This window comes from Chiloscyllium plagiosum, chromosome 18 (genome assembly GCF_004010195.1).
Source record: "Chiloscyllium plagiosum isolate BGI_BamShark_2017 chromosome 18, ASM401019v2, whole genome shotgun sequence".
In the NCBI taxonomy this organism is placed as follows: Eukaryota; Metazoa; Chordata; class Chondrichthyes; order Orectolobiformes; family Hemiscylliidae; genus Chiloscyllium; species Chiloscyllium plagiosum.
In genome coordinates this window covers 30,735,190-30,760,591 of record NC_057727.1, presented here as the reverse complement: position 1 = coordinate 30,760,591, position 25,402 = coordinate 30,735,190, and the positions used below count along the sequence as shown (strand labels likewise).

General features: G+C 36.8%; 1 protein-coding gene across 2 annotated transcripts in view; it reads left to right on the top strand.

Annotated features, from left to right (window-relative positions):
- wnt5a (wingless-type MMTV integration site family, member 5a) overlaps window positions 1-24,066 on the top strand; it is a 28,782-nt gene extending 4,716 nt beyond the window's left edge. Inside the window, exons 1-5 of one of the 2 annotated variants that reach the window (XM_043708087.1) lie at window positions 4,647-5,632; window positions 5,736-5,866; window positions 7,226-7,473; window positions 10,532-10,824; window positions 21,830-24,066. In XM_043708087.1, the coding sequence (XP_043564022.1) occupies window positions 5,594-5,632; window positions 5,736-5,866; window positions 7,226-7,473; window positions 10,532-10,824; window positions 21,830-22,288 (1,170 nt within the window). In that variant the 5' untranslated portion in view covers window positions 4,647-5,593 and the 3' untranslated portion in view covers window positions 22,289-24,066. Of the gene's footprint in view, window positions 1-4,646; window positions 5,633-5,735; window positions 5,867-7,225; window positions 7,474-10,531; window positions 10,825-21,829 lie in introns of those variants that run through there. The other variant, XM_043708088.1, reaches the window with a different exon arrangement.
- Window positions 24,067-25,402: the final 1,336 nt, after the last annotated feature.

Genomic DNA, 25,402 nt, shown 5'->3' with positions numbered 1-25,402 from the left:
TAAGAGTATCTGGAGACAGGTTTAATGATAAATAACTAGGCTGTGACATCTAGGTGATAGATGTGAGGTTGCGGATATCAAGTAAAGTCGCTCTGTGCTTCATCATGTTTGGGACAAAATCAGTGCAGAAGTTTGGACGGCTGTCTGTCAGCTCTTTTCCCACTTCTCCTTTTCTCCTAAAACAAAAGCATTCGCCACTTCCTCCAGTGAAAAGCTGATTTACTATTTGTTTTCTAAGAGCATTTAAATGAACAGAAAAGTCACGGGAATGGGAGAAGTGTAGATCACTCCTAACTGAACAGCAGCAACAGAAAGAGGACATGAAATTGTTGGGCTTATCGAAATAATCTGTTTCCTTATAAGGTGCTGTAGTTCTGCTTTTGAAGGTGTAAATGATTCTTGGTTCTGAATCTTAACGAGTCAATCTCTGTTCTCATTTTGCTCTGTCACCAGCTCTAATTAAGAAATCAAGAGTTTTTCACGTATATTACAGTATGCTGTACAATCCCCACCCAACCCATGTGACTGAAACAGTTTCCTGTTTAAATATTTCTGCTTAGGAAGATATTTACATAACTTTTTGATGATCTCCTAACATGTACTAAGTGCACTTAGTGCAATTTATATAAACAAATATTGTGACTGCTAGCGGTAGTGCACTTATCTCGCATTGATTATCATCAAACAGTCGTAGAAGGACGGTTGACTCCACACAATCCTATCATCTGTTAGTGTATCAGATTGCAGTCTGAATATTTCAGTGATAAAACATTTTTAACAGGCCCAGAACCGACAGAACGTTTTATAAATTGGCTTAGACTCGGGAAATTAAAGTGAATCGCGCATTAAATAAAAACAGTTAAAGACCTTGGGAAAGTGAATTTTCTTTTTTCATAATAGTGTCTTTAAACTCAGTTGCCACAAACTTGTCTGTGGACACCAAGCCAAATATTTCGTTTCATACTTAATAATTTTATTAGTTTATATCTCCTTTGATAAAAAAAAGGTCAATTTGCCCACAGAACTATTGCTTTGGATCTCTTCAGAACGGGTTTGTTGTTAGAAGTAACTCTCAAAAGAGTCGGCTACTCGGCTATAGAGGCCACGGGATGCAAAAGTCACCTCCGTAGCATCTTGCCTATTTTAATTTCAAACGGTCACATCGATTTTCGTTATTGTCAATAAAGGCGTATTGTATTTGCCTTATAAAAAATGTATCTGACGTGACTAGATATAATCCAGATATTCATCAGCCCTCTAATTTTAACGCACTTTTCCTTACTTTCACCATTTACAATGGGAGTTTTCGTGTGGCCAACAGAATTGGGTTTGTATTGACTAGGCTTGTTGCTGTTTTGGTTTAAAACTCAGCATTTTTGTAAATTATCGCAAGAGCGTTGAATTCTTACTGGAAGCAAGAACTAGCGTTTGAAACTTTATTTTCACCTAGTAACTACAGATGGGTTTGTTATGATACACGTTGATGCGTATAGTTTGTTCCTCAAAACGAAGATCGTCTCAAGATTAGAATAACTGAGCTTTCTGTGGCAATGTACCAGGTAGTAGCTTGAAGTGCAAAATCATGTTGCATGCCTTTTGGCTTAAATTACAGACATTAATTGCAACGAAAATCATTGTCTCCCCAATTAATTCTTGATAAAATTTTAATTTTTGATCCAATTCCATATTATAACCACTGTTCCTTTTCATCAAGGACTATACTAACATCGTGATTTCTTCAATTTATAATCTTATCACGTGAATATGACAACATAAGAAAAAAAATCTGACTGACTAATAACCTTTCCACGTGTTTTGCACAGATACCAAAACCTTCCTCTTATAAGAAAGAAACCTTTTTCACATACTGTAGTCGCCTCTTCACTGACTGCCAATAGTATCTGAAAAGTGGGTGTGTAAATTTCTATTATTTTTGTGCGTAAATTACCATCTTTAGTCTTATCTCAGTGCAGAATCTAATGGAGATATTTACATGTTCTTCTTGGATAGGTTTTATTTGAGACAATAGACTGCTATTTCTTCCAATTGGAAGTTGCTCGAAAATGGACGGCAATAAACTTTGTACGTAATTGAAGGTTAATAATGCATCTGATCCCCATTCTTAAGAAAAAAAAACTTCAATGCTGAGAAATATTCAGAGAGTACCTGTTGAGGACACCGGACCTATCCGCTGCATAGATTTTTAATACATCTATTCTCAGACAGTATTGTAACGAAGGATAAAGGGCATAGCGTTACCCTTTTTTGATCCGTGGACTGTTTCCTGTTAGTAATGGTAAAACAAATCCAGCCTCTATCTTTCTTGGGTTAACCGAAAGCTGATTTGAAGTCGGGTGTTTCGGGGATGCTGGAAGTTGGACGCCCATTTAAAAGCGAGGTAGTGATGCAGTACCTTAATTTTCAATATTATGCCACTTGATGGGTACATTTAAAAGGTGCCAGATCAATCATTAGACATTGGTAGAATGAAAATCTATTGTCAAAGTACTGTTATGTTTTAGTCTGGTGGAAATGTAGTAATTTTGAGCATGTTGGTACACAGGCAAACTGAATGTAACCAATTTCATTGGTCAAAATCCCAGTGTAACTGTTAGACATTAGTGGAGAAAAAGACTATCTGAAACGTTTGATTTGAAAGCGAAACCTTTGTGTTCATATTTTAGCTCAGTCGAGCCACCTTAATTCCCTTCCCAGTCGACAGCCTAGTTTTTCGCTGAACTTGCCCTGTCACCGTTTCATGGTGGTTCAGCATTATTAGTCGGTTGGCAGCAAGTTTTCATACATATTTTCACGCCAGCAGTCCAACTTGTAGATCAATGCAATCATATCCGCATGCACAGTTCTGGCAAGCAATCTGAATGTTTTGCTTTGCAAGCGGATCGCAAAATTCACTGCTCTTTCTGTCCATTTGTTTGCTTAGTGGGAGTGTATTAGTTGAAACCCAAACATTTTAAATGTCACCCAGGTATTCGCGAAAAGCCCTTTAGGTTTCAATGTGCTTGCAAAACGGAGGTGATTTTGTCCACTCCTGAGATGGGAAGACTTGCCAAACATTGTCTTTCGGCTGCCTGTCAAAAGTAGAATGAGATGTTAGAATATGTAAATTGCTGATGAAAACTTATGTCTAACAATTTGATATCATGCTTCACCAATAGAAAGCAGCAGGACGAATTATGCAACTGGTGTAGAACTGCAGTCTGAAATTGGAAACATGGACCCAACTAGGTTGGAAATGGAAAGGGTCTTTAATTTATGGGCGCGGTGCAGTTCTATTTAAGATTTCTTGAAAAAAAAAGTTAGCTACACCGCAGCTTGGTAACATAGAGAACAGATGTTCCTATGGTCGGATTTGATTAAACATTGCTGACGAAAGCATTTACATGGCGTTGTAGAAAATAAAATACTTTAGAAATTTCATACTTTGACAGTTAACTGGAGGTCGACAAAGTGCAGGGAATAAACTAATTATTAAATAAACCAAACTCCTTCAAGTTTTGGCTTAACTTCATTTTGGGTGAGTCATTTTTTTTTTGTTTCAACGTTTCCAAATGCAAGGGATCATTTAGAGAATTGCGTTTGATGTAACGTTTGAGTTTTGGATCGGGTGCATGCCTTGGATTGGAAGCACACAGTTTAGCTGTAACGATTTATTGAGTTGATTCGACTGAGAGGTTTAGAGGACTGTAAACATAAACTCTTCCTTGTGTGAGGCTGAGCCCCTAATATTTCCAAAAGTGTGGACTGTACATAACACTAATTCACAGCAATAACATGTATACTTGTTGTGAGTTTTCAGGTCGAGGGGTTAGATTTGAATTTTAAATATAATGTTCTCTCCATGCAAAGGAAATATGGTCTCTAGGATGGTCCTCAGATCGACGTGTTCTTGCTATACCGCATTCTCCTTATACATTAAGGGTGGTGGTGGGGTGTTTAGGATGTGACGTGTGTGCACATTACAAAGTTAATAAAATGACTTTCTTTTTGGTATAATCACTTTTCAATATCTGCCTTTTAACGTGAAGTCGCATTGCTGAAAACTAATTTCTTTTTCCATACGTAAATCTTGACCTGGATAGAAAGTGATGCTTGGCTGAGCTTTCCTACATTTTACTCGTTTTAAATCGTTCGGGAAGAAGGTGTTCGGGTTTCTGAAGTAGTTGCCACCTGTTGGCGAAGTGTTATTTCCCGGGGGAAACATCCCGTATCAGTGGAGGTGTCAATTCAAGTCTTCCGTCCCACTTAATTAGCCAAAGCTGGGAGTAGAAATGGAATTGAAGTGTGACAGAACCGTTTTTCATGTGTAATTCATCGACTTTTGCCCTGCAAAAATAAAATCTAGTTAGATCCTCAATCAGAGCTCAACAGTGACGTTAGCTCGAGGTTACAGTAGGGTAAAAACAATGACTGCAGATGCTGGAAACCAGATTCTGGATCAGTGGTGCTGGAAGAGCACAGCAATTCAGGCAGCATCCGACGAGCAGCAAAATCGACGTTCCTGATGAAGGGCTTTTGCCCAAAACGTCGATTTTGCTGCTCGTCGGATGCTGCCTGAACTGCTGTGCTCTTCCAGCACCACTGATCCAGAATCGAGGTTATAGTAATCAGTGCAGGTACTAAGGGCCGAATGGCGTCCTTCCCTAAAATTCTGTGCTTGTCAGGAATTATAAAGTCGAGGAAATATGACTTGGATTGGTATTTCTATATTTAAAGGGCGGTACAATGGCTTCAGTGAATAATAGAGAAAATTATCTTTAAAGAACCAGTTATTTGATCTCTTGCTCTAAAATCAAACGGTTTTTTTTCCTGACAGCAGTCATGTTTCTTGCACGAAACGGGAATATGTTTATCTCCTTGTGCATATGAACCTGTCTGAAGGCTCAGACTGCCCTATAATGTTAGACCATTTCTCATAGCCTATCTCATCTGTTACGACCAAGATGTAGAAACGGACCGTTGAAGGACGCTAATATTTAATATGTATTGCTTCCGGAAGATTAGAACGACTTTAGAGGCTGCCACTTCAGAATATGGACACGTTTCTTCCGATAATTATCTGTTGCGTTTTTATACTCAAACCACCTCTTGGCAAATATTTACACGTAAATTATCACCTCCGTTGAGAATAATTAAGGAGACCTCTCCCCTTTCCTTTGGTTATTTTGGCTATATTTCAAAACTATCAGAAACAGGCCTGTGCAGGATTAGTTGAATTCAGCCTTTGCCAACAGGTCAGAGGATGCTAAAGAGCGTCAAATGTTCATTTCTATGGACTTTTCAATATTGACATTAACCGTCCAAAGTCATAGATCTTGGTTTGTCCAATTTTGGTTCAATGAAGAAGCTAAGCTAAAAAACGGTGATTCGGTTACACTTCAGTCTATTGTCTGTTGCGCCCCTGAATATCCCACTTGAGGCAGAATAGCAAAGTTATATTCAAATTGTGGTTCTTGAGACAGATCTGGTCCGGGCTGCAACTGTTCGCCAATGACAATGATTCAGATACATCTGGTAAATTGTCCCAGATGTGCGTGAGTTAGTGTAATTGATGGTCAGCCAATGAAGGTTAGAAATGGTACTTGAACAAAAGGAGCTATCTTTTCACCTAAAGGTACGTGTTAACATTACTGCATTACCAGTCATCATTCTTGTGAACGTCTATCTATTTTCATCGACTTCCTTGATGTGTATGGTTTCTGATTTATGTTGTGCAGGGTGGTGGAGAGATAGTGCAAAGGGCGGTTTACTCAGCTTTGAAAAGTGCCATGGCCTGGAGGTACCTGCTGGTTACTGCCACTCTCTTATCGGGCTGCAAACAGGTCCTGGTAGAAGCAAGCTCCTGGTGGTGAGTTCCACTTTTTAAAAGTCTAATTAATAAGTGTGATCCTTATTAAGCGTTAACGGTGCAACTTTGTGTCTGAGTTGCACGGTTATGGGGTAAACCCGTTGAAATCCCGTGGTGTAGACATCATCCCAGTACAAAGTCCGCACATGTGATCCCTTCATGTGTTTTTTTTAACTACAAACGACATTAATACCGTGACATATGCTTAACATATCTGAAATGCAGAGTCCATTTCCTCAAAATGTTTATCAAAGCGGTAAACTGTGAAAACCAAACCGTCGGCTCTGAGGTAAATGCTGCCTCACGGCGTCACGTTATGCAATGTGGCCTTTTACCATTATTAAAATCTTGTATTAGACCGATCCAAGTAATTGACAGAATTAAAGAACGTCCCTTGTACAGATGACTTTACCCCAATTGGTGTCTTTACTTTTAAGAATTCTGCACCATCTGGGAACTAAGTTCTTTCTGTGCTGGGATAATCATGCTGTTTGTATTTTCACGATATTTTCCTCACAACTGTATTTAGAGACATAGAGCTGTATGGCACAGAAACAGACCCTTCGGTCTAACTCGTCCATGCCGACCAGATATCCTAAATACGTCTAGTCACATTTGCCAGCATTTGGCCATTATTCCTCTCAACCCTTCCAATGCATATACCCACCCAGATGCGTTTAAATGTTGTAGTTGTAATTGTCAAAATGAGTACTTTTTAAGCTGATAAATGTAAAAATATCTATCACTTAACTTAGCTGATAACTCACATGCAGTACTTTGTTAAGAATTAATTCATGACAATCATCTGAGATATTCTGTTGCACGTAACTGGGCAATCCCAACACCTGAATAAATCTGGCTGGCTACAATAATCTATATTTAAGTCAACTGAATTTAAAATAATTCAACCGGAGCTGTGAAGGAAGTACTGAGTTTTTTTCCCGTGTTAATTAATGCTGTTTACTGTTACACCAAATCTACTTTTAAATATTACTATTGTTTTCTTTCTTGGATGGTTGTTAGCAACGGTATTTGCGAAAGGAATGGTTCACCAGTACTTTCAAATTATTAAAACATTTAATTTTCAAATGTTTAATATATACCTATAATTGTCCTAATGTCTTAGAGTTGATTTATACCTCAATTGAGTTAAATTTCACATAGACTTTTTTTTGTACTTTGTCTTCACCATTTTCTACCTCTTCCATAGTTCCTTTAGACTATGCTTGGTAGATTATGAGTTTTGTTTTTGTCTATCCTCAAGTTCCCTCACCAAAATCTTCCCTTAAATGACAAATTCTTGGCAATTGTGTTTGGAGAAGACATCTTTTCCTAAACTTTTTCTTTTCCCCACTTCAGGTCTTTAGCCATGAATCCCATTCAAATACCAGAAGTGTACATTATAGGAGCCCAGCCTTTGTGTAGCCAACTGGCTGGGCTTTCTCAAGGCCAAAAGAAGCTTTGCCAGTTGTACCGGGATCACATGCAGTATATTGGAGAGGGCGCTAAAACTGGCATCAAGGAATGCCAGCATCAATTCAGACACCGGCGGTGGAATTGCAGCACTGTTGATAACACATCTGTCTTCGGCAGGGTCATGCAGATAGGTACATTTTCCCCCAAAATTATGCATATTGTATTAGAAATTGTAGTTTGTGTGTACCCATGTATACATTTGTCCAAGTATTTTTGCATTTCCTAATAGCTTTACAGAAATATATAAATTGTGACAAATCTGCCTTTGTTCATACAATTCCTGTTGAATAGACCTCCTTACTATTTTTCTGCTTGAATGACCTAAAGCCTGTTCATTTTTATTTGATAGTTTGCCTTTTATATTTCCTTTTAAATAATCTGATGCATTTGTATCATCACTAACCTTTCCATGAAGTCACATATGAGAAAAATCTTAATGACAGCAACTCATTATTAAAACAAAACTACATTTTGAACAGGTAAATACATAAACTACAAGTAATCTGCCATCATACTTGTAATAAACAAATTAATTATATATCATCAGCATATTGAAATATTTCGTTCAGTCAGAAACCTCACCAATAGTAGGACACTGTTACATTCAAAGACCATATGTACAAAGTACACCTTGTAACCAGTAAAAGTATTAATGTTTGTAAAATCTGGATGAAATAATCTCTTTTACTAGTAGTTGGTTACTGGTTAAAGGCACTCATTAGTTAAAACAAACAGGGATATGCACTTCATGATTTAATTGTTTAAAAACCCAATCCCTTTAATGGGTTTGACCTCATCAAGCATTTTAATTCTACATGTTTTGCACAATTTGAGAGAAGCAGTTTTAATTTTTAGAAGTTGACGTGGATGACAAATGTGGTAATGACAGCTACATCTTCTGGTTTTGGGTTGGCCTTGGATAACCCACATCAAGAGAAGAACCATGCTAAAACTGCCAAAAGTTTAAACTATTTATGTTTGAATGTAATATTTTTTAATCTTAGAAGCAAACAAATACATTTATTAAATTTTCAAGTCTGCTCACTTTTTTTTATAATTCCATTCAATATTTATCCCTCAACAACATCACGTAAACTAAGGATTATCTGGTCATTATCACATTTTTTTTGTTGGACCTTGCTGTGAATTAACTGCCTGCTGCATTTTCTATATTAATACATTCATTGACACAGCTTCAGAAAGGGAAATTCATTGACTGTAAATTGCTTTGGGATGTCTTGAGGTTATGAAAGGCACAATATAAATACATGTCTTTCTTTTATAAACTATGACAGGCTTGACTTCTAGGCTCAAAGAACTGTCATAGAACTAAGTTGAATGTTCACAATTTTTTTCTTCTTAATTAACCTTAGCATAGTCAAACCTATGTAAATTGGTTTAATTGCATTTTTCATCATGGGCAGGGATTGTATTCTTCACTCGTTCAACCATTGTACACTTACCCAATCTTGGCCAGTATCCAGTGACACCATAGTTCTAGTTTATTGAAATATTGGAAACTGCAATAATTGCAATTCCTGTTTGCATGTTACTCCAAATTACAAGTCAATCTGAAAACCATGACCTGATGATAAATCTGAACAAATATTGCCCATTGCTCATTTCTTTTGCAAGTAATGATATAATGACTCAGAATCATTTTCTGTCTACTTCTGTACACTTTTTGATATTATATTTTTATTGCTCTTCTTTCTTAATTGAGCTTTGACTATTGTGTAGAATCACTGGCAAAGAGCCTTGGGGTGAAAAGCAAAGAAACTAGCTTGTGTTAAGTTACATAGTTGTTTTGTATTTCTTCTGTATCTGATTCTATGTGGCCTCTTGAAGTATTTCTTTAACTACCATACAAGCTCCTTGCCTGCTTTAAATCAGCACTTTATTCAAAGTTCCTTCTTCTTAAAATGACAATTGAAAACTTAATCCAGACCTTTATTAAGAAAAATGGCAAGTAATCTTTACAATTTTTTATAGTAACAAATGGAATGTATTCTTGTATCAATCTTAAGCAGTTATTTGGACATATATATTTCTTATTGGACTTTTGGTACAGTGTTGAATAGAAGGCAGGAGTTTTCACTAGGTTATGCTGTTCTCTCCTGTGAAATTGAATGGAAATTCAAAGAATTTTAAATACAAATTGTGTCCTGTACAAATCAAATTTCTGCAATTGTTTGCACTTGTGTTACATATATACTACTTGGAAGGCAGCCCCAAATCTTCAAGATTGGTCACACCCCAAATCAGATTAATCACTATTGTGAATTTCTAATTACTCCTGTTTGCAGGCCTTCAAAGAGCCTCTTAAAATTAAGGCACCTTTTACAAGTTTGTTTTTGTTAACTTTCTAAGAAACTGACTACTGTACTGTAATATAATTTGTAACTGGCTCTGTGTAGACTTTTGAAAAGTCAATTTCAGTTTTTAAGATCAGGCTACTGACAGATAGTCTAAATCACTATGATTAAAATTTTTACTTGGTGTTAGATTGATTTTCACCTGTACCAGTAAAACTACATTAGATTATTACTCTTATGTATGTAAGGAAATATTCATCACAGCAAATATTTTTTAAAACAAAATTCTAATATGTTTCCTACTGCACTGACTGTGTTGATTTGAAATGAAAAAATACTGCTCAATAGTGGTACAATTTTGAACACAATTTATGTCTGGCCCTCTGGTTGTATTCAAAAGAGAAACACGTGGCATAGTTGACTATTCATGATGTAGCTAAAACTATATATACAATGGTTGGAGTTTTCAAATTAATTTTAGAGCAAAGTTGCAAGAAGCTCTGTTAAGATTTTATTTTCAATTTGTTTTTCTTTAATTCACCAAGAAGATCTAGATTAGAATATTATGTGCTAATTCTATAGAAATAATCTACATATTCTTTAATATAATGCAGGGACATACTGTAATTATTTGAGACAGTCATCTGTGTTGCATAGCTTTGACATGGAAAGAGTTTTCACCTTTGTTTGTGTAGCATGTAATAAACACAATCATTTCATTTTCCCAACAACTGAGGGCCTTCTGGGTCTTCCGCAATAAACCATGATAATATGCCGGAATTATTACCAGACTGATTTTGAATGTGCATGTTTTTAAAAAGAAATGTTGATTGATTTACCCTGCTGTATTGAAGCCTTTTATAATTCCCACTAGGAAGCCGAGAGACTGCGTTCACCTATGGGATCTCAGCAGCTGGAGTGGTGCATGCAATCAGCCGTGCTTGTCGTGAAGGGGAGCTGGCTACATGTGGCTGCAGTCGTGCTGCACGGCCCAAGGATTTACCACGTGATTGGCTATGGGGTGGCTGTGGAGATAATGTAGAATATGGCTACCGGTTTGCAAAGGAGTTTGTGGATGCCAGGGAGAGGGAGAAGATCTATCAGAAAGGAACGTATGATAGTGCCAGGACATTCATGAATCTTCATAACAACGAGGCTGGAAGAAGGGTAAAGTGATATTACCTTCTTTGAATTTATTGAACATTAATGTATATTAGTAGATTGAAGAGATATTCATATAGTTTTTCTTTCCCTTTGCGATTTCTTTTTTAAAATTAGCTGTAAATAGCTTTTTTTCCACAATTACTTGTGACCAATTTTACAATATCTCAAATTATCAATTACACTCCATGTATAGCCTGTGAGTCAAGAGATTAAAAAGTTCATTCCCCATTTGTGGGGTGAGACTTTAGTGAGATATTGAGGTAATGCTACATTGTCAGATGTTCTGTCCTTCAGATGAGAAGTTAGACATTGTCCTCCTGTTAATTTTAGAGATGAAGGTAGTTGCATGAGATCAAATAGCATTAGCCAAATAACAGTGATTTCTCCAGTTCTTTGGCTAAAATCTCTCCCAGAAATAACACCACCTGAAACAGGTCTCACTAACAGGTTGATGCATCTTGCTGTCTGCAAATTTGTTGTCACTGTTGCCCCCATATTCGAAGCTGCACTTCAAATCAAGGAATATCTTGCTTGTAGGTTAGAATATGTGGAAAATGGGAGAAAAATAACATCAAATGATATTCAGAAATTTGGAATAAATGTTTTATTATGTCCATAATGTGGTAGATACCTCTAATAAACTTTTATAATTGGCCTTCTATTATGCTGCTAATTTATGTAACAGCAGAATTTGTTTGTATGAACAATTAAAAAGTCAACAAGTTTGTTTGGGTCTGGATTTGTTCAGGTGAGGATGGCAGATTTTCTTCTCTAAAGAGACATTAGCAAACTAGATGGATTTTTACTAATTTGGTAGTTTAATTGTCACCATTCCTAAGGTTGGCTTTTTAGACTGGATTTATTTAATTAAAATTAAATTCCCCAGCTTGTGTGTAGGACCTGAGATCATGTTCTGGATCATTAGTTCAGGACTCTGGTTTACTAATTCAGTAACATAACAACTTTGCTACTGGACCCCCTTAGGTCAGCTTAGCACAGCCGATGCAGAGTAAAACTTCATCTACTCTGCCCCTCCTTGAAACTTGCTTTTTCCTGTGTTGAGACAGGATTCTTTTATGGAAGTAAAATAATTTGCATCTCTTTTTGGTTTTCAGCATTCACATTTTCAGGCCATTGTATAAATGAAAGTTTTTGCCAATTTAAGTATAAAGTATGCTCAGTAGTGGGCCTTTAATTAAATAATACTAATTTAAATAATCTAAGAGATTTTTATAATTTCACAAAGATCATTATTTAAATGACTTTATCTACATTCTTATACTCAGAATTCTGATTCAGCTATTCCCAATAATGGAAATGTGTTGCTGGAAAAATGCAGCAGGTCAGGCAGCATCTAGGGAACAGGAGAATCGACGTTTCGGGCATTAGCCCTTCTTCAGGAGGGCTAATGCCCGAAACGTCGATTCTCCTGTTCCCTAGATGCTGCCTGACCTGCTGCGTTTTTCCAGCAACACATTTCCATCTCTGATCTCCAGCATCTGCAGACCTCACTTATTCCCAATAATGGTTAATGTACAATTTAGGATTGGAATATAGAAGAAATAGGTTCAACAGGATAAATTATAAAACAAGCCTGCACATTCCATAAAAGGTACTGCAGTGTTCTATGGATTCCAAGACCTAACCATAGAAATTAATACAGCCCTGTAGGTTGTTAATTTCTAATGAGCAAAAGCGTAGCAGACTAATAAAATGCAATAGCTTCTTCACTGGCTTGAGCTCACTGCTTTGATTGCTCTTAAATGTAGAGAAACGTGAATTGATTTTGGCAGGAACAGAATTTGCTCAAATTTAAACATATGGAACATTACAAATGTTTTTACATTTCCCTGTCATCTGTTGCAAATAGTTTATAGTTTGTCTCCATGGGCACTAATGCATATAGCCAGCTGTCTAAAAATTGAGTCTGAAGCTGACAATGACAGGCATAATCCTTGGTAGTGAGATATGGTCCAATGCTAATAACGTAAACTCTAGGCTTACTTGAGTGAGTTGTCATAATAGTCACTTTTTTTCAAAAAACTATATCCATTGACATCATGCTTTTCTTCCTATTCTAGTACTTATTCAAAGTTTTATTACACTGGTAAGGCCAATGATTAGAAACTTGTCAGTGACAAAAGACTAGTATTTCTCATTTCTGTGCCTATTTGTATCACTATATCATAATTAAACTTCTTAGGCCCCTGATTTCTAATAGGTTGGAAGATATGATTTTGAACAAAATAATAATTTGAAAATAAAGATATGCACAAAATGTTAATTGTAAGACATTGAGCATGTGAAAAGAGAGTGTCAATGATCAGGAATGCTAATTGGGATATTATGGATATAAGCTCAATGATTTCATGACCATTCTGGATGGAAATCATAGAGAGCATGCATAAGATTTCCTACATAAGATTTTCTCCCTGCATAAAATGTACCCCTGCAGAGTTACAGATTAGCAATCCAGGAGTCTGGAGTAATGATTCAAAGAACATAAGTTCAAATTCCAGCATGCCATTTGAGAATTTGGATTTTTAACATCTGCAAATCAGAAAAAAAAATAGTTTAATATGGTGGACTGATTCGCTAATATTCTTTAGGCAAGAGAACCCACAATTCTTATCTGGTTTGCCTGTAAGTTCTGTCCCATACTAACTTGGTTGACACCTTATTTTTTGAAGTTGTCTACCAAGTCACTCAATTGCACCAATTACTACAAAATATATTTTCACCACAGGCTCAAGAAAGTGATCAACTGCCACCTTTATCAAGCTATCTAGGGAAGAGCAATAAATGTCACGCCAGCGATTCTCTCATTCTGAAGTGTTGATGATTCCAGCCTGAAGCAAACATTTGCAAAATTAATCCCTATATTCCAGATATGTAATTTTTACTATCTATCATTAAGTGGCAAAATGCTTCTCTATTGAATAATATAACACACTAAAGTATAATAATGTCTTGAGTATTTATAGGAGTTAGCCTTTATCTGAAACTTCAGACAGTCATTTTAAGTATTTTTTTCAAAGCAGCCCAAACTTACTAGTATATTCAGTTAATCAATAAGTTATTATTGCTAAAGTTGATATTGCTTTTGGGACTGGTGGAGTGAAATTGTATTGTATGATAGTTGTATAATAACATAAAAGTTTGTGTGAAGTCCCTTTCTCCAATAGTGTTACAGAGATACTGAGTCAATTGAAAATTGCATTTTCAGCCAATGAGTAGAAATGGCTCATGTGTAGATTTCTTTTAGTTGCTTTGTAACTACAATTAAAAATAAAAGATGTTTGTAACTGACAAATAACCTAATTGGCAGTTGTAGCTATTTGTCAATAAAGTATGGTGCTGGATAAAGCACAGCAGGTCAGGCAGCATCTGAGGAGTGGGAGAGTGATGTTTCGGCATAACCCTTCATCAGGACTGGGCCTGAAACATTGACTGTCTTGCTCCTCAGATGCTACCTGATCTGCTGTGCTTTATCCAACACCACATTTTATCGATTCTGACTTCTCCAGCATCTGCAGTCCTCACTATCTCATAGCTGTAGTCATTTGAAATATGCAAATAAGTAAGGTTTTGTAAGAGTTAAAATTTAAGATTGCTTTAAAAGACTAAGATGGTTGGAGTTTTTCTTTCATGGTTTAGGTCATTTCAACCCTTTAATTGGATTATTTTCTTAGATTCCTTGAGTTTAATTAATTTTCTATTCGGTATAAACTATAGCAAGGTTGTAGTAGCGTTATATCTAGGACATAAGAGAGTTCACCCATTCTGGATAATGGTAGCTTTAATAGAATGTATGTTATATATGCTTTATATCTCATACATATATAAAATATATAAACATTTCAATGTTCCTGTAAATGAAATAACCTGAGCTCCTTTTCAATGAGGCATTGGAAAATAGCAAAAGAGTGTTTTGTTTGCTCTTCCAAACAATGAATATATAGCAGTAACTATTGTAATTTCTTTCTTATTGCTGTTTATGAGCTTCCGGAAGTGTCTGGTGGTGGAGTTTGGGGAATGGGAATGAAACCCCTGATTATTGAAAGATTACCAATTCACAAACTAATCTAAAGTTACATGTCCAATCTTCAAATAGAATGGAATTTATCAAAAGAAATGTCATCGTTTTTCAGAACCCCTTGCAGTTCCAAACAAAATCTGAATAAGCTACTTTCCATGTGATCCATCACTTAAGGCAGAAATTATTATTTCAAATTTGGTTTCCTTACATCTTCAAAATTCAATATACGCAATATTGAGTGCTACTTTAGAAGCATTTATTGGTTAAGAAATAAATCAAAGCTAGCTAAGATCTGTGTATAAAATAAATAAGAAATTAAAATATGAACAGGTAGAATATTCTTGAATTATCTCCAGTTTCTCCTTTCCTGAGGATAATGATTAATGTTTGATTAGAGTCCAGTGGGTTCTGGCCTACACCCATTCTTTACGCAATTAATAATGCATAATATATTATTTTAGATAATAAATCTCTTTGAGAAATTTCACAGTGTGGATATATTGAAGCTATATTCAATTTTCTTCTCTCAAGGACCCTGACAAAGCACTTCATCAGCGGTCATTGACTTCCAATGGACATAGAAACGTAGGGGCAGAAGTAAGCCATGCAGCTTTCAAGCCTGTTCTGCCATTCAAGTTCATAGCTGATCATATACCTCCTCATCATTTTTTCCTCTGCCATCACCGTACCCCATAATGTCATTAGTATCTAACAATCTTTCAATCTCTCTCTTGAATACACTCAATGATTGAGCATCCACAGCCAAAACGTTCTCATCAAAATCTGGAGATACCTGAATTGATGGTGAATCCATTGTAACTCAGTATGATATCACATTGATCGATATTCAGGACTCTTTACTGTACTTGCAAATAGAAGTGAATACTTGCATTAATACCAAATTTCTGCCTTCAATAACACAAGTTTGGCAAAGTACTCATAAATGTGATAAGCGACAGAAGACAATGTTTGATTTACATGTATTATATGAAAGCTATTATTATAACCTCCTCAATCCACTATGATGAGACCTCTTCTGTATTTAATATAAAGTTACAACATTAATTCAACTTTGCTGCATGCAAAGAGAACACAAATCTGCTCTCTATTAATGTGGACATTTTGCAGTTCCAAATTTCTAATGATTGACACAAGTGATGGATGTTGAATTTTTACATATTAGTTGTTGGATACTGCAATTTGATCAAACTGAGGTGCTTTATCTGGGTACAAAACTCAGTTTAATGAAACTTTTAAATGATAAATGGGAACTATGGTAGCACAGTAAATATGAACTCCAGGAGCAATGGAAACAATCTGCTTCTTTTTAATTCCCTGTAGTATTCCCGGGGATGTAATGCAGTGTTCATAAATCAAGGATTTGGAATCCATTCTCATCAACTATCCAAGCACAAGGACATAAATGCTCCATGTGCAGCTCTTTTTTCAAGAAATGTAATAATTTGTACCTATTGGAAATTATTAAACTTGCAAACTTAATAGTTACAACAGTTGTGTTGACCTAGCAAAGGAGAGGTACTAAGTTCATACATTAGCTAAAATCACCACTTGCAAGTATGTAGCCCCAATTGGCAAATAGACTGTGTTTCAGAATTTTAAAAAATGATTAAGTTATGTTACATCTTTTCAGAAGTGCAACTTCTCATGATGGATTGTGAAGCAGCATTAATTGTGTCCCCAGAGAGTTATACAGACATTTTGGAAGGTGCAGAAGGCAGCTTGGGTATTTAGAATTTTCACAAAAGTAAAAAAATTGCAGCTTCATTAGATGTTTGACTCACAGCTGTACTGTTAGTAATTATTCCATGTCCAGTAGAGAAACTGGGCAAGATGTTATTTTTAAAGTGTCGGTCTTTAAACTGTCAGTAGATCTGAGGATGTTTCAGTCTACAGAGGCTAACCACTTAAAAAAAAATCAGTTCACCCAGTAATGCTTGAATACTTGAATCTGAAGTGCAATTTTATTGGGATTTAGACTTTAGACAAATGAAATAAATATTTAAACATTGTAATAACAACTGTTTATATTTGGAAATATAACTCTGTGAAAATAAAACCTCTGAAGTCTAACGAATAGCATAGGTTAAGATTGACAAATTTACATCACAAAGACCGCCAGATCGATCTGAGCATTTTCATATTTGGGCAAGATGTGATCTACTTACAACATAAGCAGGTTTGTCCTGCAATGATTACAACCTGTTTGAAGTTCAGGAACAATTGCTTTAAATTTTGTTCTTCAGTTTTTCATTATACAGCTAAATTGGTTAATAATTAAAGATTTAGGTCTTGATAATATAATTTTATATGTTGGGACGAGGAATGGATATGGTGCCAATTTACTATCCAAAATATAAACTTATTGAATTTGCTTATAATTCAAAACTTTTCTTAGGCCATAATTCAACCTCAAACCTCAAGGATATGCAAGCAAGTTTATACAACCTGTCCTTATAATTTAATCCTTTAAGTCTGGCTTTCATTTCAGTGAATCTGTGCTGCTGTCCTCCAAAATCAATGGGTCAGGTTTTGCTTAAACTATAATGGGGGTTGAACTAGTAAGTGATTCCTGGAGAACTATTTATTGCATGATTTGCACTGCACCACAGTAAGCTTTCAAAAATAGCATATTTTGGATGATACTTTTGATAAATTTTCTGCTTTTCTCTGTTAATTGCCTAATAACTCGTCAGAGAAATTTAAGCCTAATAATTCATAGCAAAGCAGCCTCATAATGTTGTCATAATTGTTAATGATTGCCAAGTCAACCTCTTACCAAGGAGGTAAACAGTTATAAGCATGGAATCTCATTTACTGAAGCTACAATGTGTTTTAACTTTTAAGGTATGTTAAACATTGTATTACTTTTAATTTTTCATTTTAATCTCTTTTTCCTCTCTTCCAATGCAATTTTTCTTTGTTTTTTTTTAATTCATGACATGGAATTCTCCCAGTCTAATTCACCCTCCTTCTCAGTCCCTTCCTTTGTTTTTACATCAGTCTTTAAATCTCATTGGTTAAAGAGGTTCAGCAATCATCCTATTATTCATTAAGGTACTTGGTTCTTTTTGTTCCACTATTATCAGTTAGTCTTTCCAGAAATCTGCAGGCAAAAAACCCAGAAATATGCAAATCAAAGGTCTGTGAGATGCATCACAAAGCCTGACCTAACATATATGATAACTAAAATCAGTGGTCAAGGTGGGGTATGACCAAAGTTCTATAAAACTGAAGCATTGATTCATTATTTTTGTCTTCCAATTCACATGAGATAAAGGTCAAGTTTAATTGATATTTTAGTACCTGTGCACTAGCTTTCATGATTTGTGTATATACATACTGAGCTCCTTTTTTCTCCTTCATAAATCATATGTTTTGATCCTTAAGAAATTATTACAATTTGTCTTTCACAATCTGAAGTGGGTGAACTCACGCTTTCCAATGTTTAACTCTATCTGCCACTCATTTAGCCTTTTGTTCCTTTGTAAATTCTCTTCTTATTTTGAGAATAATATATAATTTTGAAGTGAGCCACATTTGTTCTTTTCACTGTGACTTGGGGCAATTGAAATTTAGGTATGTCCGTGCTATGGCAAAAAAGAATTGCACAAAGTGATAAGTAATAGCATAGAAATAAAGTAATAGCATATAAAACAATCAGGCATGAAATAATTTCCTCCTTGTCCACCTTAATTTGAGCAATGAATTATGGGAGTCCAGCCTTTTCACAGATTCTCCAACAAGGAGAAGGGAGACAACCTGAAAGTTAATTCAGTTTTCAAATGTTTTAAATATCATTCCAGACTGGGTATCATTTGACTGAAAGACAGTGCTTGATGTATCCACTAAGCACCTTAATTTTGTATTTTTCCATGCTCTGAGTCTATGAATACTGAACTTTCTAATTTTATTTTAATTATGGTTAAGACCATTTCCATTGTTTATTCTTTCCTCATAGAAGTTATATCCTGGGGATATAATTTTCAAGAAAAATTTGCACTTTTTTGTCACTGGACCTCCTTGTGTCTTCCTAGGCTTAGGAGTACAGCTATGCAAAACATGTAGAATGATAAGAGTAAAGTATAACTATTCCCTTGATTTGCAAAAAATTGGTCCTGCAGTAGCTCATCTACCTCTGTAGTACCGCACTGTGAATCATTGTTTGTATTAATTCTGGTTCAATTTCCATTCAAGAAAGTTCCAGCTAGTTTACTAATCAAATCAATTTTTTTTCTAAACATGCAGGAAAGTGCATTATCTAGATACAGCTAATATTTTCATGAAATGTTTTAATCTAGTAGGTTTGAAAACTTTGAGGCCCATTTCTTTTGACGAGCAGTTTGCTGAAGTGGTTCTCCGGTGCTGACTATTATTCCCATTGCTGTTGAAAACCTGTATTAATCGACCATTTTAACGTTTCCGTCAGGATGCTGCAAAGCGTTTCACAATAAATAAATTACTTTTGATGTCTAATCATAGTAAACATAACAACCAGCTCACAGATAGCCAGATCTCACAAACAGCAAATAAATGAAGTGTTTCATGTCATTGGTAGTGAGAGGTATGTTGACCAAAGGACCACCAGAAATCTCTGCTTTCTAAATATTTTCACAAGAGCTTAATTTCTAAAATCAATTTACACAATAGTTATTTGTAATGTGCGTTTTTTTGTATTAAATGTACAGAATTGTGCATATGCAACTGTTTTAAAGTTGTCCCTTGAACAACAACATCACTACTGTTGTAAATAACTTCTGTTGGTTGGGAATAACTGAAAAAATGACCATATATGTCAGTAGAAGCAAAGCTCATTCAGCTAATATAGATGCAGGCAACAGTGTTTTTGTCTTTCAGCTCTTGGCAACTGTTTCTGTTTCAGTCACTTTTCTACCCAGCAGTATTGCAGCTTTAATCCCGTATTGTTGTCGAGCTAAAAGTGCAATTGCAGTTCCCCTTGGAATTTATCACTGACTAGTCAATTAATCAGGCCTCTGCTTTAAAGAAATCATTAATAACATCACTCTTCCTTGCTCCCTCCTGAGATATGTACTTGTTTTCATGTTTTGGCACCACTCTCCTCTGTTGAATGTGAATTTCAGGGACATAACGTAATAATGGAAGTTAGCCTTGTGATTAACACAGCATCAGTTCAATACTGTGCACTTACTTTCGAATGTAATGCATTAATGCAGCACCTTGTCTGTTATAGTGAGCTAACACTGATTGTTAAAATGTAGATTCCTATCAGATTTCAAACTACTGGATCTATATTTCCAGATGCTGTTCACTGCAGTGACTTTAGGTAATCTCCCACTTGGACCTATTTGAATCTTGAGTTGATGGCCATGTTCTGAAATAATCCACCCAGGCAAAGTAGATTCTGTCGAAGTGTTAAAACATGTTGAGGAGCTGGAAGGAGATTCAGTAGAGGCATTGGTCAACTAACTTCTAATTTGAAGAGCTAGTATTAATCGACTTTCTTCCTTTTGGATTTAAAGTTCATTCATTATTAAAGAAAAAAAATTATTTTAGATTGGTGCGTGAACTATTTTAATCTATGGCAGTAATTGTGACAAATTAGGTTTAGTCAAGTTTCTAGAATACTAATGAAAGTATTTTTAAAAACGCAATCAATATTACTGCAATAAAGAAGAGCATTTTTGGATTTTTATAACTTTTTGCTCTGTGAAGACTGAATGAGACATTAGACATCTTGAGGGTGCCAAATACTGAGCCGTATATAAAACCTATGACAGTATGAGTTGTGTCAGTCAGAATTGCAGTTTGAATTCAGTTTTCAGAGGATTCTGGAAATTTTAAATACCTATCTCCTGAGTGTCAAAGTCTGTAGGACTGGGTCTGTCTGTAAGTCAATAGGATTGAGGTGACAGAGACTAGGTAGGAATTTTACGTAGGAAGTATGTTTCTTAGGGACAGAATTTTGCAGTCCTCTGCCCGGTCTGTTTTTGGCCAGGGGGTGGAGGTGCAGTACATAAAATATGATGGGTGGTTAGTCCACTGCTTTTCAGCTCGCCCCGACCCCTTCCCCATAAAGCAATTGACACACATCATTTTTGAAAAGCTATTAATGGCCAGTTGGGCATGTTAAGAAACCAGATATTATGTTTGCATTCTTAAATCAACTGTCTTTTTGCCTGGACTCTGGCTGGACTGGGTGTGTCCTTTTAACTAGATTGCTTTAAAAAATGGAAAAGAACATGCATGTGTGCTTCAAGGGCTGCCCTGTACTGTATGTATTAAGGACATCACCTCCAGATACCAACCCACCTTTTTCACCAAAACTTGCCTCCCTCACACCCCTTGCTGCAGGGCTAGCTGATGTTTCCCCACACAAAACCCATGACATACTTGGATCATGGGTGTCAGGGCTTCAGGTTTTGTGGGGGAGGGGGTGCAGTTTTGGAGCTTTAGGGACTGCTCCAGCTGCTGACCAAGTGGTTCGTCTAGTAGCTCCTGGGAGTGTGATCCCCTCCAACTGAGGGGCACAAGTCCCACTCTCTGTACTGACAACACCTCCCATTTGGAATTGCTATATGGATCTGTGATTTTGTTTAATGGATGTCAATCAACATCTGATTATTTTTCTGGGGTGGGTGGGGGTGGTCAAGCAGTATATGTCTCACACCACCACCCCCAATCAATATTCAGCATGAATTGACCTGCGGAGCATGTGGTGTTGATAGAGTGGATACCCTTAAGTGAGGTGGGTAGGTGGGGGTGAGAATCTAAGGAATGTGGAGTAGAGGTGTTTCAGAGTCTTTCAGCCAGGTGAGGGTTGGGGCTACTGAAAGTGTGTGGAGTTTGGTGGGGACAGAGTCTGGCCAGTCCTGTCACAGTCCCTGGGTTGCGAAGCGGTGGAAAGGAACTGTTTCGTGAACTCTGCTTTCCCCGTTATTTTAACACCTCCCTGTCTGCTGTTTCTTCCAGATGGTCTATAACTTGGCGGATGTGGCCTGTAAATGCCACGGCGTGTCGGGTTCTTGCAGCCTGAAGACCTGCTGGTTACAGTTAGCTGACTTCCGCAAGGTTGGCGATGCGCTCAAGGAGAAATATGACAGTGCCACAGCCATGAGGCTGAATGGCCGCGGCAAACTGGTACAGGTGAACAGCCGCTTCAACCCGCCCACCACCCTGGACCTAGTCTATGTCGACCAGAGCCCCGATTACTGTGTCCGCAACGAAAGTACCGGCTCCCTGGGCACGCAAGGCCGTCTGTGCAACAAGACCTCGGAGGGCATGGACGGCTGTGCGCTGATGTGTTGTGGTCGGGGCTATGACCAATTCAAGACGGTTCGCACTGAGCGCTGCCACTGCAAATTCCACTGGTGCTGCTATGTCAAGTGCAAAAAGTGCACAGAGGTGGTCGATCAGTTTGTCTGCAAATAACCGGTACCCCTCCAAACACAGAAAACCTGTAGCTACAGAGGGAAAGAGAAACCTTGAGAAATTCGAGACTCCTAGGAATGGGCTGCAAAGCGCAAACTGCCTCTTAATATTTCAGCCAATGGAAAGCAAATTGATCAAATCAAATGACAACTGCAAAACTACGTACATTTTAAGCTTTACAGAAGATCCATTTAAAATGCATTTAACGCCAAACACTGACTAATATGGAATTAGAAAGTAATGGGAGACGGGTCTGCTCAATTGTCAAATATCTAGAGACTAGGATCAACACTCAACGTGCACTCAAGAGTTGCCCCGCCTTGATATCTCTCCAAGTGCAGACTGGCCCAGAGGGAATGATTGGTGTTGACTATTTACGAGATAAAATTTTCCCTGAGATCTGAACATGGAAACAACGTGAACGCTCTTAACACTCTTGATCTTTAAAGAGAGGGACTGCACACCCCCCCCCCCCACCAACCCCAGCCCAACCCAACCTAACCTAACCTGGAAGTGAACTAATTTCGGATATAAGTGTGTCAATCTAGTTTTACACTTCAGAAATTTCACTAAAAAGGCAACTCTGCTGATGATCACTCATTGGCTACCCCGAGACTTAAACTTGACAGAAGTTTCCTGGGTTCCTGTGTCACCTTCTAATATTTAAAAGCATTGTTTAATTCCTGGCTTGCCATGTATTTATTTTGCAGAAAATATTTGCTGTGGTGGCAGTCTGGTTTCTGTGTGTTTTAAACCAGTTAAGTCCACACAATGCACAGACTGGGAGAGTTGTAGCACAGATGGACATTAACGTAGAGAACATCTTTCATTGCAATATTTTAGTTTCCAAAATAAAAGATATATAACTGCAGGTCGAAAATGGAAGGACTTGCTGGTATGGTAACTATATATTACGGGCAAACTAAGGTTTATTGGTGTCTAATATTCCAACTTTGTATATACGTCTACAATCAGCGATTTAAATTGTATTTATTACAAGTTATATTTAGATTAGATTTGTCTAAATCTGCATTTTAATGGATTTGCTGCAATTGTAGTCATCTAACATGTCCAATTTGTTTTCCTTTTGTAAATCCGTGGAATGTCACGCAAAGTGGACATTGCTAATGTTTGTAGGATGTGTGTCTTCCTCCAACCCCCGAACAGTTTGGGAGTGGACGGGGGAGGGAGGTGGTTCAGTTCCCTGGAATGTTGCACTGACCTAAGTTGTAAAATTGTTACAAACAGCACTTGTGCACCGCACCATTCCCATAAAACGTTAGGGTATTTTTTGGGGGTTGAATTGGTTTATAGTTTGTGTTGCGTTCGTTCCCAAGAAACAGGAGACTTTTTTTTTGTCGTGTCGGGTTAGCGTAGAACTTGCATACGTGGGAAATATGGTAACTTGGTGACTATCTTGTTGGGGCAATATTTGTCTCTGTGGTACCACAGTTTCTGGCAGCGTGTCTTTATAGCGATGCATTGAACATCTCTTAAGTGCTGTACATTTCAAAGTGGATTTTTTCAATTATAACGGTACAATGTTGCAAAAATAGATATAACCCAGGCCAGTAACAAAAATGTCATTGCAATTAATTTAACCGTGGATAACTTTAATCTCGTGTATTTTGTTGTATGCTTTTGGTGGTCTGACTATGGAACAGTACTTGATTATAGTTCATTGAATAACCTTAATCGTTATACCACCCCTTAATGTTTAATGGCTATTTATGAGGAGAGTTATTTTCAATGTTGGAAATAAAATTGCTATAGTTCCAAATGTTATTGTTTGTCTATTCCCATGCAGTAAGTTGTGTTTGTTTCAAAAAATCCTTTCGCTAACTCAGTATTGTTCTTAACTGTTTCCAAGGGTTATCCATGTTAATTCACCTAAACACGCATTTCAATTGATTTTCTTTTATTTCACCTTTCCAGTTAAATAATTAGAATAACGTTCGAGATTCAAGGGAAATGAATCCTTTCACCTGTAGATGGGAAATGCCATTAGTTGCAGGACTGGGTGGTCGCACGTTTCATCTTTTAGGAAGTTATTTGGGAGAGGGGGAGTCACAATTTCTGTCGGTTTTAGAGGTAGAATAGCTTTTATTTGTCATTTCTACCATATACAACTGATACAGTAAGAATGAGAGTATCCAGCATCTGTTCTGATAGTACCTCACAAAGCCTGTCTTGATTTATTTTTAATACACTTTGTCAATTTTGAGGAAGAAACGGAATGTGTTTGTCGTTGTATTTGAAAGTTGTTTCCCTTTCACTGATTTGGAGATAGGGAGACATGAACTGAATGAAGGATAACACTATTAAAGACCTCCTTTATGTTCTGATCCTTCAAAATAGGGCGGCGCCTCGGGTGCAGGAGGCTGGATTCACAGCCATCTGCCCAACTATTTCCATTCTTACTTGCCTTACTGAATTTTCACCTCAAGTAACCCGATCAAAAGCAAAGCCCGCCGACGTATCGATCTGCCTGAATTGGGTCTTAGCTCTATTAAGGTTGATTTGGAGGAGCTGGACTGAGGTGTACGAAGTTAAAAATCACACACACCAGGCTAGTCCAACAGGTTTATTTGGAAGCACTAGCTTTCAGAGTGCTGCTCCTTCAGGTTATGAAGATGCAGTGCTTCGAAAGCTAGTGCTTCCAAATAAACCTGTTGGACTATAATCAAATGTTGTGTGATTTTTAACTCTATTAAGCTGCAATATTTCCAGCTTACACTATCAGTTGTATTTTCAATTTGATCTGCTGCATTTTGGAAGAAGTTACTTGCATCTGGTCTGGAAATATCCATCAACATAGATTTATAAAGCAGATATTGTAAAATCAGTTTGCAATTCATGAACTTGTAGTGATTTCAAAGCTCAGAGTTCACTCTGAGAGTGTGAAGGTACTGTAGGATCCGATAAGTGCAGCTGTTCACTCAGCTTTTCACAATGTTAATTTCTCTTTAAATCGAATATGTTTCATTCTCCAGCTACCACAATTCTAATATTCTTCCAAAAACACGAGCATCTCTCACTTTCTTTGATACCAAACTGCAGAAAGATGTTGATGAAGTCATTCTCAGTTTTTGACAAACCTGTGATGTTTACCAA